This window comes from Nannobrachium achirus, assembly GCF_963921795.1.
Source record: "Nannobrachium achirus genome assembly, chromosome: 2".
NCBI lineage: Eukaryota > Metazoa > Chordata > Actinopteri > Myctophiformes > Myctophidae > Nannobrachium > Nannobrachium achirus.
The window spans coordinates 27,787,615-27,809,603 of NC_137811.1; the positions used below are offsets into that span (position 1 = coordinate 27,787,615).

Here is a 21,989-nt window from a genome sequence, read left to right on the forward strand (position 1 = left end):
ACACTCTCACACACACACACGACACACACGCACACCACACACACACACACACACACACACACACACACACACACACACACACACACACACACACACAGAAGTCCGCCCCGGCTCCAACACTGACCGAGAGATTTGGTACAAGACACACTTTGACACACACACACACACACACACACACACACACACACACACACACACACAGAGACACACAGAGACACACAGAGGCTGAGCTGAGCCCTGACGAGGCACACACAAACAGCATCGAGAGTCGCGAGTGTTTTTTTTCTTACCCCGGGACCGAGGTTACCGGATCTCTGTGGTTACATCTGTACCCCCGCAGAGTTCAATTTAGACCGTACGCGGTAGCGTTTCAATAGCTCCGCTCCGCGCTGCAGAAAAACTTCACGGTCCTTCTGTAGTTATTATAGTAACATATGTTGGCTAAATGCCTCCGTTTAGAGAACCACCTATTGCTTGTGTTATCATAGCGTTTTACTGTCTGCTCGCCGAGTCGCCGTGCCCGTGTGTGTGGGGGGGGAGGACAGGGCAGCGTGGAGTTATAGTCGGCTGCTCCACGGAGCTTGCTGCCCCGGGAGCAGAGCGCTGTCCTCGGACTCGGTAATGAGGAGGGAGGCGCTGTCCACGGACCCAGCCAGGGCGATTTTCATTATTTCACAAAAGCATAAACTGACTACTTGATATGAAGGATATTGATGTAAATAAGATATCCGAATGGGTAAATATATTTTATATGCCCATAAATTAAAGGATAATATAATGTAAGAGGTCACTTCCTCAAAACTTGGGCTGTGGAGAAATACAGACAGGGAGACTGGGTGAGAGGAGGGGGGGGGGGTGAATCGACTGACGACGCATGAGTCCAGTAGCCAATGAACTGCGCGTTTGAGACTCATTATGCAGAAACCGGCACAAACATACAGATAGCAGGAAAACCACTGCATGTCAAAAGTTGCGTTTTTTTTGGTGTAATTGAGGCCAGGAAACATAAAAAAAAGCATAAAAAACTCAAAATGTATTTTTGGATGTCACCACCCCTTTAAGTTCTCTCCCTGATTGTTCCTCTCCTGTTACTGAACAAACCCTCTCTAGCAAAGATTACTGTTCTGGGCATGAGATTTTCAGTTTTACAATTATATATTTCTTTGAATGTAGGCTGTTTTTGTAAGACATAATTGGAACCATTTGAACACAGCCTTTTTGGACAGCGATGAATTGTACTTTTGAATAAATGTGAGAATGACTTTGTTGCCACTCTCCAACCTGCAAACCTCCACACAAACATTCAGGTTGACACATTTCCAATTGCACTGTAAACACAAGTAGTTTCAGTTATGAATGCCTTCACTTTCTCTCTGCTGTAAGAAATGTAATACATTGGAGTGGAGAGGGGGGAACTTAACCCCCACTCTGTCAAGTCTGAAGGCATGCTTTTACAATTTGTGGGGCACTTCTGCAGGGGGAAATCTCGCTCTTTCGATGGGTGATTCTTTTGACAACCAGCGTCGGCAGGTTAGCTACTCAACCGAGTCACAGTTACTGAGGTTAGGGTTTGGGTTAGGTTTAGGCATAGAGGTTAACAAAGAGACTGTAAAACAGACAAAAGGCACGCACATCTAAGGCCAGTATAGGCTGGGTGCTGGACTAAAGTATAGTATGTACAAATAGAAAAATAAAAGTCCCCACACCAGTTTATGCTCCCAAAGAGTACGTTTACTTGTGGAAACGTTACCACAAGTAAACTTACTCTTTGGGAGCATAAATTGGTGTGCAGACTTTTATTTTTGGAGCGGTGAAAGCGCTCCCAATAGACAGGTATGTCTGTGGGTGGGTGGGTGGGTGGCTGGCTATGTGGCTGGCTGGCTGGGTATGTCTGTAGCCTGGCAATACAAAGCGCTCCCAATAGACAGGTATGTCTGTGGGTGGGTGGGTGGGTGGCTGGCTATGTGGCTGGCTGGCTGGGTATGTCTGTAGCCTGGCAATACCTTGAGTGGCCACACACAACACACAAGTTAAAGGAGGGGCGCTGTTGTGCAGGCGCACACACACACACACAGCTTCTATGGCACTATTGTGCAGACTAGACACACAAACACACACAAACACACACACACACACACACACACACACACACGGTATAGCTGCTCAGATTCACCGCTCCACTTCGAACCGAGGTTTGATTTTTGAGCGGTGGTCACAACGCTCCTATACGTGGCCGTGTGTGTGGGTCTGTCTGTCTGTCTGTCTCCGTGTCTCCGTGTCTGTCTGTCTGTAGCCTGCAGTAACCTTTTCTGACCACACATGTTAAGGGAGGGGCGCTGTTGCACACACACACACACACACACACACACACACACACACACACACACACACACCACCGCTCAGTTCACACGAGTGTGATTTTTCTATTAGGCATAGAGGTTAACATCCACCAGCGTCGGCAGGTTAGCTACTCACCCGCGTCGACAGGTTCGCTTTTCACCAGGTTAGCATTCACCCGCGTCGAAAGAATGGACTGTCGAACAGATGCTATATCGCAATATCGACACGCTCCCCTTCTGCAGTAGGCCAGTCAGTGCGTTCCGAACCGGCCCTAACCTGTAACTAGTCAGAGAATCCCAATGGTCAAGCCAAGGTGCAGCAGGGCCTGCAATGGCAGGCTGGCACAGCATATGGCACCATCAAGGCCATGTGGCACTAGACATTACCACAGGATGGCGGAGACGGATGAATTATAATGCCACGGGGGGCAGACAGACACATTATAATGCCACAGCAAGGGGTGGATATGAATGGATATAAGTGTAGACTGCTTGTTTTTAGGCACATTTAACAGATTGTATATACTGTACTGTGCACTTGAATTAAATTGATTTTTAAAGCAGTATGTTCAGAAGCATTCTTTTGATTAGTCTCGGATATTTCATACTTTGGCAGTATGTAGAACAGCAGGTACAATATTTCTAAAACATCATGATCTTACATATCGTCACTGTCGGGCAGAAACCTCGTATCTCCAAGTTTCAAATGTGTACGTTTTTTCGCAAAGTAAAGCCCTGCTTCATCAGACAAGACCGTCGCACAAAAGTAGTGAAAACAGCAGATCTGCAAGCTCACAACCGCGAGGCGTTGTGTGCTTGTAGATCGGCTGTTTTCACTAGTTTAGTTCATTTTTTAAAATGATAAAAACTAACGGTTTTGGACTGACTGGCAGAGTCGTAAAGTAATTATTAGTTTTAGCAATATAGTTTATTATTTCATTCCCCCCGATATTGCATAGATACCACTCATGCAATAATGATGTAGTAAGTGCATGGAAATCTTCTTGGAAACTAGATGGCACAATTACAGGAAAAGTGTCAAATTAAATGGAGTGTGGGTAAATGGTAAATGGTGCATTTATATAGCGCCTTTATCCAAGGCACTTTACAATGATTGTGCATTACATTCACCCAGTCAGACACACATTCATATACCAACGTTGAGGGAACCATGCAAGGCACCAACGTGCTCATCGGGAGCAATTAGGGGTACAGTGTATTACTCAAGGACACTTCGACACTAACTCAGGGGGAGCCCGGGATAGAACTGGGAACCTTCCGGTTCCCAAGCGACCGCTCTACTTCCTGAGCTACTGCCGCCCTAGTTCTAAGTAATTACCCAGTGAGTACTAGATGCATACAATAACTATCACTTACAAAGAAGCTCTACACCATCTTCTGATGATAATGCGGTGTTCTTTATTATTACCAGTAAGACTCCCTAATCGGGAGATAAGCGACCGCCAGGTCGCATACACAAACCTTAGAAGGCAATCGTAGCCAATCAGGAGGGAATATGGGAAATGGGACAGATCCATGTTGATGACATGACTTTTTGAGATACTGTGTATCGCTTTGCGTGACTGATGGTGGCACTAGAAGAGGGCCAAGTGAGAAATGATGGGTGGAGGACTGGAGGTTGTGATTTGCCATCCATAGTCGGGGGCCTTAGGGAGATAGAATGGTAATTTTGCGCTAATCAGTCTAAAAGCGCCAAATTCTGCACAGATGTAGCCCAGGGCATGCTCTAATGATTTAGCTAGGGCGCCCGAGTCGGCGACCTTCGGGGTCGCCACAGCGGCACAGCCCAAATCAAGTTGGGCTCCCATCGGCTTTCTATACAGGAGGAAAATACCCAGAAAAACAGTTTTTTTCTGGGTATTTAAGTAGGATCATGTGAGGGGTCTAACTTGTTTTGCACAAAAAACATTCCTTGAGCTACAATAGGCACAGTTTTGTGGGTGTTTTCTGGGGCCATTTGTAGCCCAAGGAATGTTTTTTGTGCAAAACAAATGCTTGCAATGGATTCAGCATCATGACAAACCCTTAGTTAGACCCCTCACATCCTACTCAAATACCCAGAAATGGGTATTTTCCTCCTGTATAGAAAGTCGAAGGGAGCCCAACTTGATTTGGCCGCTGTGGCGACCCCGAAGGTCGCCGACTCGGGCACCCTAGCTAAATCATTAGAGCAAGCCCTGGGCTACATCTGTGCAAAATTTGACGATTTTAGCCTGATTAGCACGAAAAACCCCTAAGGCCTCCGACTACCAATTGATAGGGCCAACGTTGGCGGAGATATGAGTAGGTCAAAAGTGTGACGTGACATGATAGACTGACTGACAGACGGTGTCACTGCAACCTAGCGGTCGCAATTATTATCTATACTATAATTTTGCGAATGTCTGTCTGAGTGAGTGAGTGAGTGAGTGAGTGTCTGTCTGTCTGTATGAAACAGCGTTTCTCCTCGGTGGCTGGAGCAATTGATCTGAAATCGCATCACCATCAGCATATGAACACACCTGACATAACTGTGAAGCCCGTTTGTCACTTTCACAAATCGTATGCTGTATAATAGCATTTTTATGGTGTATCTATATCTATTTAGCCTACAGTACCTTTTGTGACCACACATGTTAAGGGAGGGGCGCTGTTGTTCAGGCCATGCACAATCACACACAAACAGACACACACACACACGGGGGGGGGGGGGGGGGGGGGGAGTGTGTGTGTGTGTGTGCAGGCGGGGGGGGGGTTCTGGCCCTGTTACAGATGTTGTCCAAAAATCATGCAGATCGGTACACAGTATCTCTGTAGCCGTTAAATGGAACGGGTATTTCTTACATTGATGCTCCTACATATTAGCATGCAAGCACCAGTTAAAGTTACTTTCCATCCCTCATATACTGTGTGCACAGTGCACATCCCATAACCCACACACTGCACATCATTTCGGAGCTCATATCTTTGAACGGGTAAGGGCTAGTTATTATTAATTTGCATGAAGTCACCTTGAACATTCTGTAGCTAGTAGGTGTATTATATGTGCATGTGCGCATGCATGTGCTCTCAGCCATGGTGAAATACAATAAATGGTAAATGGTAAATGGTGCAATTATATAGCGCTTTTTATCCAATGTGTGTACTGTAAACCTCTTGACATTTCAGACACAAGGGATAATGTTTGTCTCTGAGTGGTTTCGCTCTCTATATGGCGTCATGCTTTTACCTGCTGCCCTGCCATTGTAATATCAGAGCTGTTCTCCCGTGGTTGGTAGTAAATGGAGCAGTTATGTACCATTTAAAAGGGCACAAAAGACCATTATTCTACCTGTAAGAACAGAGCTAGGGAGGGAGTGATTGTAGAGGGTAGCACCGTTTACAGGCCATAGGGGGCAGTGTGGCTCCAGTCACTCCTCTCCGCGGCAGCACCACCAACACAATGAAGACTTTTTTGAAACCCCATGTATCCGTTTTCGATACAAAATCGTTCCTCATTCAACACCTGTTTAATGCATCTCTTAAATATGAAAGGCGTGTCTATAAATGACAAGTGTAATCATTTTGTCAAAAAAGTACTGATCTGTTTTATGCGGGTGTCTCTCGCCAGCCGGATTGCTGCTCCTTTCTATTCTGCCAGCTTGTTATTATACATATATCGCTGCTGTCGGGCAGAAACCACGTATCTCCATGTCTCAACTTTTTTTAAATGTTTTTCGTAACGTAATGCCCTACAGTACATCGTCATACTGCAGTGTCACACAAAAGTAGCAAAAAATAGACGATCTACAAGATCTGTTGTGAGCTTGTAGAGCGACTATTTTTGCTATTTTTGAAAATAATTTAAAGTGAAAATTGAAGTGGCTATGTCTGTCTGTGGGCTTTATTAATATTTAACCAATAAAAGGTATCGACATGATACTGTGACTGAAAATATGAACTACATTTAGTCCAGGCGTTTCGGGCAGTATTTTGATGGAATCGTGCACTTTATGAAAGAAGCATGAAATTTGGCACACAGTTAGAACATGCCATATGGAACATTTTTGGCTATAGGGGCATCGCAGATTTGTCTTGGGAAACTTGTGGGAGCCAATTAAAGTTGGGCTCTCATAGACTTTACTTTAGAGTAAAATAATACAAAAAATAAATATGCTTTAAGTAGCATGTGAGGGGTCAAACTAGGGGGTTTTCAGGATTCTGAATCCAATGCAAACATTTGTTTTGCAGGAAAAACATTCCTTGGGCTAAAAACGGACCCCATATAACTATGGTTTAGTGATGAGTCATCACTTTTCAAAGTTTTGTGGCGGCCGGTTCTCGGAAAGGAATGTTTTTCGTGCAAAACAAATGCTTGCATTGGATTCAGAATCCCGAAAAACACCTAGTTTGACCCCTCACATGCTACTTAAAGCATATTTATTTTTTGTATTATTTTTCTGTATAGTAAAGTCTATGAGAGCAACTTTGATTGGCTCCCACAAGTTTCCCAAGACAAATCTGCGATGCCCCTATAGCCAAAAATGTCCCATATGGCATGTTCTAACTGTGTGCCAAATTTCATGCTTCTTTCATAAAGTGCACGATTTTTGCCTGAAACGCTCTGACTAATTGGATCAATTGGAACGCAGGTTCTTTGTTTCCGAGTGCTGTGTGTGTGTATATATATATATATATATATATATATATATATATATATATATATATATATATATATATATATATAGTCGTGTCGGGTGGAAACCTTGTATGTCCAAGGTTTCCACCCGACACCGACTATATATATATATATACAGCACTCGGCTTCACCTGGTCTCCCAGGTCCAACTTAACCCATTTAGGCCTGAACACATTATGACGCAATATTTTATGCTTTAACTATTGAAAAATAGCAGATATACAAGCTCACAGCGCGGCACCGAGTGCCACGCTGCGAGCTTGTAGATCTGCTATTTTTGAAAAATCGTGAAAATTAGAATTTTGACCCGATTCTATATAAGTGTCTTTTGAATCCTTCTAAGATTTCTGGAAAAAACCTATGTTTCTATGTCAGCAATCTGGCCAGCCATCGTCAAAGAAAAGGTCCTTTTCACTTAACTGGAGCTCAGTTAGTCTGTTCTTGAGAGACTACTATGTCAGTGGTTCTCAAACCTTTTCATGTGAAGGACTCCCAAAATGATATTTATTTGGCCACGGACCCCCATTTCAAAATATCTAGTTCCAGGGACCACCCAGAAGCAAAATTTGAGTTACAAACGTTCGCTTTGAAAATACATATATTCAAAGATTTGCACACATTTTCACGACTTTTTCAAAAATAGCAGATCTACAAGCTCGCAGCGCGGCACTCGGTGCCGCGCTGTGAGCTTGTATATCTGCTATTTTTCACTGGTTAAAGCATTCAATAATTCTAGGCCTAAATGGGTTAAGTCTCTGACTAGACAGCGGAGCAACAGAACGGATGAAAAAGAGCAACAGAAATAGCAGAGGATGCAGCAGGAGTCCATCTGGGAACCGTTTTCTCATTATTGTGGAGGAAGCTTTGAGAAGAGCGTTTTAAATTGTTTGAAATAATGGGATTTCTTACGTACTGGAGAGAAAATCGATTCTAATGGTGACTTGCACAGTCTAATTTAGTGCTACTCGCGTGTGTGTGTGTGTGTGTGTGTGTGTGTGTGTGTGTGTGTGTGTGTGTGTGTGTGTGTGTGTGTGTGTGTGTGTGTGTGTGTGTGTGTGTGTGTGTGTGTGTGTGTGTGTGTGTGTGTGTGTGTGTGTGTGTGTGTGTACTGTGTAGGAGGGCAGAGACTACCTACTGAGGAGTGTGGGGGCTTGGCTTCCTGCTGTGAAGCAGAGAGAGGCGGCTGAGGAACAGCACACACAAGTGAGTAAAGCCAGAGTTATACTTGTTTCTTGCGCGGGTGTCGTGAATCCAAAATAGCCGCTCGCGGCGTGAGCTAATAGATCTGCTATTTTCAGCGCACTGTAGAGTTTTAAACTATTGCAACGAGGACATTCAGTGCTTAAAGGAATTATGACGTGCTGTTTTTACCAGTCAAAAAAGTCTTGTCCTGGTCCTTAAATTGTGTATTAAAATGTTAAAACTGAAAACTCCACTCCAGGGAGCCATGGCAGTTTTTTTTTTCTCTCTTGTGTTCTGTAGCAAAGATAATATACCTAGTCACCAGAGATGGCGTAGTTCAGAGACTTTCATTGCCTCTGCTTCGCCCCCCCCAAAAGCCCTGGCCCTCCCACCTTCTCCAAACACCCCGCACCTCCCCTCATTGTGTGTATGGTGCAGTGATGTGATGTTGAAAAGCTCCGGTGATACAGCAAAGGTGATACAACCACACCTTCCCCTGGACGATGATTTTCTGAGCCTAATTATTCTAAAAACTACAGATTACAGAAAAACCACTGAATGTTGAACGCTCTGTTTTTTTGTGTGTAATTGAGGTCAGGAAACATCAATAAAACGATCAAATTATTTGATAGACAGTAAAGCAGTGTAAATATCTGGGTTATTATACAGTAGTTGACTCCCTTTCCTGTTCTAAAACTCGGCACCATAGACACATACGGTGTGACTGCAGAGCTAACAGCACTGCAGAGCTCAAGGCCATGACGCTAGAGGAGGGTGTGGAGGGCAGCGATTCAGGAGTCCCCTGTTGGTGTCGGCTAGTCTGCACTCATTGCATTGCATCACTCACATTGAGGATGATGGAGTATGGAGTCAAAGCATGAGGAGGCATTAGTGCACAATGTTTCAACTGCTTTCAACAAGTGCTGTTTGAATTCTTATACCTATTCTAAACTTCTTAACTCTTATATATAAACAATACTGAAACTAATAATGAATTGACTTGCAAAAATAATAAATAATAATAAATAAAATACAAAACTGTAATAACCAGTAAGACGCCTCAGGGCGACATGCGACCTAGGTCGAGCCAATTCTTGGCCATCTGGCCAGTGATGTATATCGGACCAGTTACAGTACCCATATATGGAGATCCATGTACTGTATATAGTACATCCCTTTTATGCCCATACATGGAGATCCCTGTCTGAACCAGCAACACAGATATGGGCTGTCTTCCTCCATATATGGGCATTCCCATGTGAAGTCCTGTTAGATATGGGCTTAATATTGTTGACATCAGGGATCTCGTTTCTCATAGTAAACTTATATTTAGTTACCATAATAACTGCTGAGAGTGGTACAGTATGATCCACTCTTTTGGCGTTAGGGAAGACTTGAGCGGCAGTAGTTGGGAATCGACTGCAGCTCTCCTGAATCACCTGCGTGTCACGTTGCTGAATCAGAGAAAAGAACATAATCGAGAGGCATATGAGCGATCAGTGTGAGCTCCATAAACTTAGCCCGATATCGTTTCTAAGCCCCCGTCGGCGGGCGGTATCCAGAAGGCAGGAGGGGAGATGTGAGAGTCGTAAGGAGACAAAGTCCCAGACCTCCGCGCTTTCCACTCTTATCTGTCCTCCCAGGCCGATTTGCGCACAGCGCTGCTTTTGATTAACGGCCCCGCTCGGGCGCAAAGCGTTTTTATTTTTTTTGCACCTGTGAAAATTGGATTGTGTTATTATCTTCCTACCACTCCTCTTAGCGCTATTCTCCATTTGTATCGGTGTATATCCGTTTATTGCCGTTACACGCTGACATGTTATCACCAGCGGCCATGCTGCTGTGAAAACACTGAATATGCACCGCGTTATCCATTCCATACTTTATTGGTATACAATGCATTACCAGCTACCATTGATTACGCGCTGACTGCCTCCATACGCGACGTGTATACGAGCACTTTAGTGACGACTGCGCACGGAAACACTGATAAGAGTTTCAGAATAGCCTACAGCACATTGTGTTTATGAGTGTTTTCGATAACCAGACCCTTCCATCCTTAAGCTTGTATTTTTTGTGTTTTCATCCTGTTTATATTAGCCTGGTCTCCCCACATTCCCCCCTTGGGGATCAACATAGTGAAAAATTATCTAATCTGATCCTCCCACCACCTGGATAAATCCTGGCATGTTATTAGTTTCTCTGGATTAGAGTTAAATGCCTACGTTGTAATGGTACGATGCTCAGTGAACAGGGGAGTATGTTTAAACATTTAAACCAGGGGTTCTCAAAGTGGGTGCTGTGGCACCCTAGGGTGCCTTGATGCAAGTCCAGCGGTGCCACAGGATACTTTGATAATATTGGGAATTCATCAATATCACTTCAGTTTAATAAATTAGATCCTATACTTATTACTTGCACTGGAGTTTTTTCTTTTTTTTTTTCAACCTACTGTACACCAAATCGCCGATCTCTATCTACTTTTCTTTTGCCAATGTTCTCCCCAGAATAGGGATACTGTGGTGAAACGCGGTTAAACTTATACGTTACTTTCAATCTGTCATAATGGAAACAAATATTTACTTATTTACGTACCGTAATATGACATAAATGTTTAAAGTAACAGCTTTAAAGTAACAATGTAATTCAGGGGTGCCATGGATGACAACATTATTTACAGGGTTGCCCTGAGACAAAAATGTTTGAGAACCACTGATTAAGCTTGTAGATCTGCTGTTTTTATTTTATTGTTATTAGTATTATTAGTTTTACATTTAGCCTATAATGGCCTGCCAGATATAGTTACAGTATGCCAGGTTGAAAGCTGTTCAAACTTGTATCTGTACTGTGTCTTGATTGTGGTGGTGTTGTTGTCCTCAGAATGATGTCCCTCCCTACGAGACTCGCATCACCAGCGCCAAGCTGCTCATGGAGAGCGAAGAGTACGAGGTACAGATGTGTGTTGTGTGGGGTTTGAAGAGTATGAGGTACAGATGTGTGTTGTGTGGGGTTTGAGCAGAGAGAGCAGGTCTTTATCCCAGCCAGAGTTCAGTCTCAATGATACAGGACTGCTATTTACTAAGAGAGAGAGAGATGGATGGGGTAGTTGGTTCCCAGAATGGACTCTGGCACTTAGTGATTTTGAATGCATTTGCCCTACAGTGTCCCGTTGCACTGAATGGATACATGAGCCCAGCATGTAAATAGCTGTATTGTTTAATCTTTTCACTGTACTGGGGTGAGAATACCTGTCCATCACCGCAGAGTCTAGGGATTCGAATCCACTGCGTTGGATCCGGCAGCTATACAAAGACAATAGGCTCTATGCACAGCAGCCATATAGGAAAGAAAGTGGGCCTCGTCTCTTCCTTACTTTCTTCGGTGTTGGGTGAAATCATCCGGCAAGGGCTTCTAACAGTAATATGGGGGAGGGAACAGGGAAGCCTCAGTACTGGGTAGTACAGTAAACACTCTTAACAGAGTGGCTGCACCGTAGGTGTGCAATGCAAAAACAGAACATTTACCGCTAGAACACCACCAGCGTCCAGTAATTACTGCACGACGGAAGCCGCTCTACTCATTCGCTGAGTCGGCGGTGTCCTGGAAACCTAACCCAGGACCTTGTGGTCAAGAGGCGAGTGCTCTACCGACTGAGCTATACCTGTACACAGAGCCTTAATTAGTATAATTGGTAAGACCTGCTCCAATATAGCTGTTGTGCATGTTGAGGCGAGCGAAGAATGGGAGGGCAGGGCGACCTTTGACTCCTACGGGCTGGGCTGGTGCCTGTCAGCGGGGGGTGTTGGAACAAGAGAGAGGAGTAGGATGGAGCCTCTCGGTGGGCTCTGCAGTGGCAGGGGAGGCAGTATGGAGCGACAGCAGTGGCAACACAGAAATGTGTGGGGAGCGTTAATTGGCATACAGAGTAAATTGGAATTTGATAAAAAATAATTAGCTACTCTCTCACACACATGCGCGGGCGTGCGCACACACACACACACACACACACACACACACACACACACACACACACACACACACACACACAAGGACAGAAACACTATAACTGCAGTAAAGTTACATTCACAAAATCATGGCATATGTCTTCATGATACATATGTAGCATGTCATTGAGTACTCACACTGATGCACACAAATACTGTCACTGTTTCACGTGCCAATGAAACCATTGCAATCATAATCATGATTCTTGTTTCAATACAGACAGAAACGTGTGTTTACTCATCTCCTGAATCAGTCAATCTCAACATATAGAGTTGTGATTTTAGGACTGTATGTTGTGTTGTGCTGCGTTGTGTTGTGTTTTGATTTATCTGAACTCACTCTGCTGGAGAGTTTCACATTTATTAACTGACAGCAAATGAATATGTGTGCACGCATAAACACACGCACACACTGTGTGTGTGTGTGTGTGTGTGTGTGTGTGTGTGTGTGTGTGTGTGTGTGTGTGTGTGTGTGTGTGTGTGTGTGTGTGTGTGTGTGTGTGTGTGTGTGTGTGTGTGTGTGTGTGAGGGGTGGGTAGCTGTATATGTGTGGTGTTGTGTTTGTATCTGTATAAATGTGTGTACTGGATGTGTGTGTGTGTTTGTGAGGGAGATGAATGTGTATGTATGTGTGTTTTAACGTGCTGACACAGTGAGTCGGATGAAGACAAACGAGGTGTCAGAGACTGTGGAGCGAGACACTGTCATTTTACTGATATACCTGACAGCCCCGTCTACACACACACACACACACAGACACACACACACACACACACACACACACACACACACACACACTCACACACACACACACACACACACACACACACACACACACACACACACACACACACAGGGGTATGTATAAACATGGAATCACGCACATGTGCACACGCACACAATGAAATATGCCAGCAGCTTTATGTTGTATGCTGACCTGACACACAAATACAAACGCATACGCTGTACGCCTGGGAACGAACACACACACACACGCACACACACACGCACACACACACACACACACACACACACACACACACACACACACACACACACACACACACACACACACACACACACACACACACACACACTCACTCACTCCATATCAGCTTCTATCTCCCTACGCATGGCAGAAACAGCAGAAGTTGTCAGAGCCACAAAAAAAGAAAGTGAAGTAGGAGAGAGATTTATATCTGTCGGCCCTTTATTACAATCTGTCCTCGCTTAACTTACTAGCTCACTGAATCGCTAACTAACCCAGTAACCCACTCGTTAGTTAGCTCACTAACGCAGTGGTTCTCAGACTTTGTCATTTGAAGGTCTCCACTTAACTTTGACAGTGTACAAATGGAACCAAATGGACCAGTTACCATTTGTAAGCTGATGAGGGGTCGCGCGGGTGTGTACAGTAAAAACATCTCCCGTAATGCTGCTTTCAAATCTCCACCACACGTAAACATCAATGATGTCCAATTCACTTCCTGGTTGTTCTCTGTGGACCTGATCTAGATTATGCATTTCTATGCTCTGAACGACGGCAAGTGGAGCGGCCCAATTCCATTCCATTCTTTGCATAAGGCTGCCCTCTGCCGCCAGCTTGGCTAAAGTACACATATAATAAATATAAATAAATCGTTTTGGAAATAATGAACAGATCTTTTTCTATAACATCGCAAAGGTAAGCTGCTTTTTGCTGGCACCAGCTCCAATAAATAAATAATAAATCTGGCAGTAGAACTGTTAATACAGCTTTGCATAGCTAAACATTGTTCCAGCGAATGTTTACTTGGTTAAACATTCGTTTTCTGAAGCCCACTTCAAAAGTAGCAGTAAGTTCATGTTGTATTGCAGTGAAATGCTTGAAGATGAATATACTGTGGCTGGGGAGGGGGAGAGAGGACAGAATGGAGGGCAGGAGAGGAGAGGAGGAGAGAGTGAAGGAGTGTGTGTGAACAAATGATGTGAATCCGATCGACGTCCAGCTCAAGTGTAGCCTGCACGCACGCATGCACGCACGCACACACACACACACACACACACACACACACACACACACACACACACACACACACACACACACACACACGCGCGCGCATACAGCGGGCGTGGAAGGGCAGATTCAGAGAGAGAGAGAGAGAGAGAGAGAGGGCTCTATATGTTGTCCTCTTTATTTCAGTACAGGTGAAAAACAGCCCACTGGGAGTGGAGCTCATTTATAACAGCCATGGTGTGTGCGGATGTGCACATAACGTACGTGTGTGTGTGTGTGTGTGTGTGTGTGTGTGTGTGTGTGTGTGTGTGTGTGTGTGTGTGTGTGTGTGTGTGTGTGTGTGTGTGTGTGTGTGTGTGTGTGTGTGTGTGTGTGTGTGTGTGTGTGTGTGTGTGTGTGTGTGTGTGTGTGTGTGTGTGTGCGCGCGCACGCGGATGAGCACATGTGCACACGCCTGTGAGTGTGTGTGTGCGTGGATGGGCACATACGTGCACGGACTGCACGCGCGTGTAATCTGCAGGCAATTTTTGTATAACAGAATCACTTTAGCGCAGCGAGCTAGCAGAGACGCGAGGAAAGACAAATGACTCTACAAGCGGGGGCAGGCCCGTATCTCTCCTTCTCTCTCTCTCTAACACACGCTCTCTCACACACACACACACACACACACACACACACACACACACACACACACACACACACACACACACACACACACACACACACAGTGCATGGTGTCGTACGCACATAAATAAATCCCGAAGGTGTCAGAGACTTGCGCTTTGGGAAAGGGAGAGGGCAGGGACGTGCTGGCCATTGGGAAAAGCGGGACAACTCCCAAACGGACGGTTCATTCCCGGCCGGTCCAGGCCGGCCATTAGGAAAAAAAATTAAATAAAATGTCGGCCTTCGTTCCATTTTTGGGGCTGGGCGGCCAACAAAGTAAATAGTCACTGTCGGGCAGAAACCTTGTATCTCCAAGTTTCAAATTAGATTTTTTTTTTTTCGTAAAGCAAAGCCCTGCTTCATCATACAAGGCCGTCCCACAAAAGTAGTGAAAACAGCAGATCTACAAGCACACAACGCCTCGCGGTGCAAGGCGTTGTGTGCTTGTAGATCGGCTGTTTTCACTAGTTTAAATCATTTTTAAAATGATAAATACAAAACAAACGGTTTTGGACATACAAGGTTTCCACCCGACAACGACGAAATATAACTCATGTAATTGGCCCACTGGCTTGTCACTTGTCATGATCTGAAATGGCAAAGTAGCAGCAGCGCTATAGAGAGAGATCTCTCTCTCTATAGCACACAATGAGGGCCTCTCCAGCTCTTTTTCTCGTGCTGAATCAGGGGCCCAGCATGTCCCTGGGAGAGGGAAAGAGATAGAGAGAGGGAGAGAGAGAGAGAGAGAGAGTAGAGGAGTTCTCTGCTAAATCTAGGAACACAATGGCAACGTGCTGTTGAGTGACAACACACAGTCTGTCAGCTGCCATGACAACGCCAGCAGCTCAGGGAAAAGCTGAGCAGGTGTCATGGCACACTGTTGATGTGTCTTTGTGTGTTTTAGACTGAAGTAGCAGTGTGCGTACCAACCAGTCTTGTGACAGGCAATAACTGTGTGTGTGTGAGTTTGTTTAGCTATACTTATGGGGACTAAACGCATGTTCACACAGTCACCTGCAGGGGACCTCTGACAGCGTGGGGACAAAATAGTAGGTCCCCACAACGGTTAGGGTTAGGTTTAAGGTTAGGTTTAGGGATTGAGGTTAGGGTAAGGCCATAGAACTTGCATAAAAATGAATGGAAGTCTAATGTCCCTACAAGTGATGTAAATATATATAGTGTGTGTGTGCGTGTGCGTGCGCGTGCGTGCAAGAGCTTTTGTGTGCCTTGTCTTTGCGAGGACCAGATGTCATCGCAGAGACAGAAAGATGAGCGAAATTAAATCGTGGAGGAAATGTTGGCTGCTTTTTAAAGGAGCAACAAGCTAACCAATGGTTCAGCATCCGTTTGCCTGAATGCCACATGTCACACTGAACATGAATGGTAGGGTTAGGGTTAGGGTATATAGTGCCTTCATCCAAGGGGCTTTATCCATGGGGCTTTACAGTGATCCATTTCTGCATTACATTCACCCATTCTCACACGCATACCCATTCATACACTGATGGCGGAGGAAACCATGCCAAGCACCAACCTGCTCATTCTGTTGTATTATCGTTTTAGTTATCATTACAGCAATCATTTCTTTTTACAGAACGTTATCGACCATGTGGATGCTCGTCACGATATTATCGTTATAGTTATTTTATAGTAGGACGGCCCTTATTGTTAGGGAATGGATGTTGGCATTGGTGTGTGTGTGTGTGTGTGTGTGTGTGTGTGTGTGTGTGTGTGTGTGTGTGTGTGTGTGTGTGTGTGTGTGTGTGTGTGTGTGTGTGTGTGTGTGTGTGTGTGTGTGTGTGTGTGTGTGTGTGTGTGTGTGTGTGTGTGTGTGTTGTGTTCCTCCGTGCCAGTAATCAGGCATGCATTTTTCTTTGTTTGTCGTTTTTCTTTGTTTGTCGTTTCATCAGTCCTTAGTTAACCAAGCACTACACACATTCAAAGCATAATTGGCCTCAGCAATCTACCTCACCTCACACATAAACACACACACACACACACACACACACACACACACACACACACACACACACACACACACACACACACATACACACACACTTAAGAGACAAACAGAGGTGGCGGCTCTCTTAACGAGGTGTACTCAATTAACCTGACATTCCCTCAGTCTCCCCTGGCAACGGACCTCGTTCATCGCCACAGGGACCAGCTTTGCCTGATGAAAAGGGAGAGCACAAAATGTGATGGAACATCAGGAGAGACTGTAGGAGCTAATGGCACAACCATTAAGGATGCCTCACTCTGTGACGTGTGTGTGTGTTCAGTGTAGCATGTGTCTGTTTTTTTTTATGTGTGCTACATGTGTATCTGTGTGCACGCATGCGTTTGATTACAGATGTGTTTATAGATGTAAATGTGCACAATTGTGTGTGTGTGTGTGTGTTTTAGGGATGGGACGATATGAAAATATCATATCACGATTATTGTGACAAAAGAAATCGCGATTTACAATATTATCACGATAATCGAAATCCATTATCCTGCGGTGGAACATTTGCCAAAAAATAGCCGATCTACAAGCTCACAACGCGTCGCAAATTCTCGCAATGCGGCGCGTTGTGAGCTTGTAGATCGGCTATTTTTTGGCAAAGACATTTGATAGAGAGTGAAAAGAAGACTGTATCAAGTACGTATATTATAATACCTTTAACCAATTATAGAGGGTTTAAGTGGTACCGGATATGCAGCTCGGCAAATAAAAGGTGAACTGATCCCAGTGCATGACGGAGGACGATATCACGATAAATGAAATCTCCACAATACGATTATCCCAGTGTTTTTTATCACGATAAACGATAATATCGCTTATCGTGACATCCCTAGTGTGTCTGTGTGTGTGTGTGTGTGTGTGTGTGTGTGTGTGCGTGTTTATGTGGGCATGTGTAATTTGCTGCTCTTGCCCTTCTCTGTGGGTGATTGGCTAACGGTCACCTCCAACCCTGGAGGGGCAAAAATCAATAAATCATCCAAGGGAGTTGACACACACACACACACACACACACACACACACACACACACACACACACACACACACACACACACACACACACACACGCTAGTAATGGAAGAGGCTGAGGTAAGTCGACCACAGTCTGCTGTAGTGAAACGGCACACGGCCACAGAGGTCGACCTCCACGCCAACTACACTACTGATGAAGGTCAGCTGAGACAGCACTGGCCACGCTTGCACTTGTGTGACATTAATTCTTGGATGACGTATGTTACTTGACATGATAAACATGACATGCTATCCTTCTATATAATGCACAAAATCCCTTGTGACTCTGTGCGTGTGACTCGTGCATATTTAGTTTGGAAACTGGGATTTTCCTTTTAGCGCCACAACTGCAGCCCTATTATCATTAGGCCCTAAGGATAATACAATTTGACTTTATTTTGTAAACATGTTTTTATTAACGCAGAAGACTTGTTTAATCCGAAGGCTACAGCAGCCTTTATAACTAACTATGTTTGACAAATTATGAAGAATAATGTCAGACTTGGCTCTCCTTCCCTGATGCCAAATAATTATAGTAACAAAACATGTTCAACAATATGTAGATATGGCCTGGAATGGACATTAATTTTATAACATATTACAGAGCGTTCCGGGTCACCTCAGCTAATTCAAACATGCTCGCCCCAAAACACGGTCGCCCCGGATCAAATCCGGCAAACTTAGAACGGTCGCCACCAGGTACTCCTAAACTCAACCTCAGTAAAAATGGGGGCGAGTGTGTTTTGGGGTGATCATTCCGGTTACCTGCTTTCTCTATCTTGTTGCGCTATTATTGTTTGGCAACAGGGCACAGTGTATTCTGGTTCGAGAAATGCCATCAGCTCACAGAAGCCTAAAGCCTTGCCCCCACTGTTGTTTTTGTCGACTAAAACTATGACGAAAAATATTTGTCGACTGCGTTTTTTTCACTGACGAAAACTAAATAAAAACTAAATAAAAAGTAAGCTGTTATGACTAAAACTAAGACTAAATATATTGACAATTTCGTCAACAAAATAAAAACTAGACTAAAACTTTAGGTACTAGAAGAGAGTCATTTTATGTTTGGTTGCTCTCAGGTGGTTTGGTTGCTCTCAGCTGAAAATAGCAGATCTACAAGCTCACAACGCGAGCTTGTAGATCGGCTATTTTCAGCACGCAACCAAGTGTAAAATCAGCCATTACAATGTCATCAAGGCCTGCCAAAATAGATTTCAGTTGACTAAATCAACTGTAGATTTAGTCGCCTAAAATCTTGTGATATTTAGTCGACTAAAATTAGGCTAAAACTAAAACCTTTCAGGTGACTAAAGTATGACTAAAACTAAATGACATTTTATTCAAAAGACTATGACTAAAACTAAATCAAAATTGGCTATCAAAAACAACACTGCTTTCCCCTCGACAACACTAATAGTTGGCATAGTATAGTAAAATTGTCCCACACCACACTCTTATTTGAGGCTGACATTTCCAAGCGAGCTTTCAAGCATGCCCGAGCAGGACGTAAGCAGAACTAGTTAGCACACACACACACACCAGACATGTAACGCAGCGCAGGCACACTCTCCTCTCCCATTTGGAAACAAATGGCACGTTTTTTACAGTTTGAACTGGCTATTTTGACAAACGGTAACATTTATAAAGTTTTTGAACAAGCCATTAAAAATGTTTTGTTCAGTTGGCTGAGCTCTGAATCTGTCTTGAGATATTTGGTGGTTTGTCATCCAGAACCGCCGATCCGACCCTAAAGCCTCATTCACATACAGAAAAGCCAAGCTAATGGTTGGCTTGGTAATTCAATGTAATCTCTATGCATACCAGCTTTTAAAATGTCCAAGCTGGAAAAAAAGCTTGGAAATTTTTAAAGCTGGTTTGTATACATTGAATTGCTAAGCAAACCATTAGCTTGGCTTCTCTCTGTGTGAATGCAGCATTAGGCCCATATGCATAAATGGATAGCTGGTTGTTCAGGGACTTCTATGACCATAAGTACGCCCATATACTGTACAATCTCCCCTCACATTGTTCCCATGTTGGGTAGATTGACCTTATGGATACAATGTGTGGAAAAAGGTAAAATCAACAATATTGGCCACCATTCGCCGGTGTCACGCTGCCGGCACCCTACATAGAGGAACCTCGTCTGGAAGCTCTACAGCGTAGGGACGGGTTCTGATCGGAGCACACACAGCACACTATTCAATATAGTACTGTAGCTCAGGGGTCTTCAACGTTTTCAGGCCAAGGACCCCTTAGTTGAGAGAGAGATGAAGCGGCGACCCCTACAACCTTTTCATAGATTCCACATAGTTTCATTGTTTGACAGCACAATCGATCATCAGTGTATTTTGCATTCATCAGTCAATTTGTGTTTTCAGATATTTAACCACTTGAACCGTCAATACTTAATAAACTTGACCTTTGACTCTGTACTTAGTCTGCTCTTTCCCCCCTCTACACCAAAGCTCTTTGCCAAAAATAGCAGATCTACAAGCTCACAACGCCTCGCGCTGCGAGGCATTGTGAGCTAAAGTTCTCAGAATAAAGACAGTAGGTGGTTAATATAAAAAAAGAAGAAAACAGTTTCTATCAGATTTGGAGGACCCCCTGTTGTAACTCTGAGGACCCCCTAGTGGTCCCGGACCCCCAGTTGAAGACTCCTGCTGTAGCTCATTTCCCCATCAAGCTCTTGTTTGACATAATACTGCTTATGCACCTTTTACGACTTGCTGTTCAATATTTGTGTCAGTGTGTGCAGGAAGGACATAATTTCTGCCTATCTTTGCTGTCCTGTGATCAGCTTGTGATCTAAGCTATTTATAACAGCAGGACGATGTTGATTGCCAGAGATAGTTTTTATGACGTCTATGATCTTCTGACAAAAAGCTTAATTTTACAAAGCATCCCGCTATTAGTTATTTTTATTGGCAGTTGTGGACAACATGTGTTCTTACTTCTTAGTAGCTTGGAATAACATCAAGCTCTATTATAGAAGGTTGATGTTTAAAGGTATATAGACGGTAGTATACAGACACATCCAGTATACTGTAGGACTCACATTAAATTGCCGTCTTCATCGTGATATGAAACAATATTAATTCTTCAGGCAATAAATAAATATTTTCCAATATAATACATTTTGTCATAATACAGACAGTGACGATTAGGGCTGGGGCAGTATGGATTTTTAGTTATCGCGGTAATAAGTCACTGTTTACTGACGGCATGGCGGTATCTCCCCAAAAAGTTGTTTTGAACTAAAAAGATAATACATTTTAATACATTTAAATAAAAAAGAATACAAAAATAATTGCGGTTATGAACTCGACACCGCGGTATGCATTACACAACCGCGTATTGCGGTTATTGCACCCAGCCCTAGTAACGATGTGATTCAGCAGGCTACAGTACGTTTGATACGAGAAGATATCTTATACCCGGCTAAAAGTCATGTTACATTTACATCTCACAACAATCAAGCAGCCAAAATACCCCTCATCATTACTTATCTCACTGAATTAACTTAAATGATTAACTAGCAATCACCGAAGTCATTAAACAATGAACAGCCTTTTGCTTACTTGTACTTCACAATGTTCACATGAGTTGTGCTCCGTATGAAGACACCCGAGACAAAGTTAGATGGGGGTGGTGGGAGTAAGTGAGCAGCGCTGGATACTGTAGCCCGGAGCACGGTCAATATCTCAGCACTGATAAGGTGGGCTAACGCCATCGATGGCAACATATTGAACGGCATTAGAGAACAACCGTGTGTGTGTGTGTGTGTGTGTGTGTGTGTGTGTGTGTGTGTGTGTGTGTGTGTGTGTGTGTGTGTGTGTGTGTGTGTGTGTGTGTGTGTGTGTGTGTGTGTGTGTGTGTGTGTGTGTGTGTGTGTGTGTGTGTGTGTGTGTGTTGTTTGTGTGTAGTTTTGTCTCATAGAAAGTTTCAAAGCCTTTAGAACTCTCTTGCATGTGTGTGTGTGGCTGATTGCTAATGTGAATGGATGCTCCCTGTATTGAAGCTGCGTGCATGGATGCTCTGTATTAAAGCTGGACCGTGTGGATGCAAATGCAGCGGAGCAGGTTAACGAGGGCCACGGAGC

General features: G+C 44.0%; 1 protein-coding gene across 1 annotated transcript in view; it reads left to right on the top strand.

Moving 5' to 3' along the window:
• LOC308304589 (uncharacterized protein) overlaps nucleotides 1-21,989 on the top strand; it is a 97,050-nt gene that overhangs the window by 26,624 nt on the left and 48,437 nt on the right. Inside the window, exons 7-8 of the mRNA XM_080749217.1 lie at nucleotides 8,134-8,220; nucleotides 11,080-11,148. Of these exons, the coding sequence (XP_080605343.1) occupies nucleotides 8,134-8,220; nucleotides 11,080-11,148 (156 nt within the window). The remainder of the gene's footprint in view (nucleotides 1-8,133; nucleotides 8,221-11,079; nucleotides 11,149-21,989) is intronic.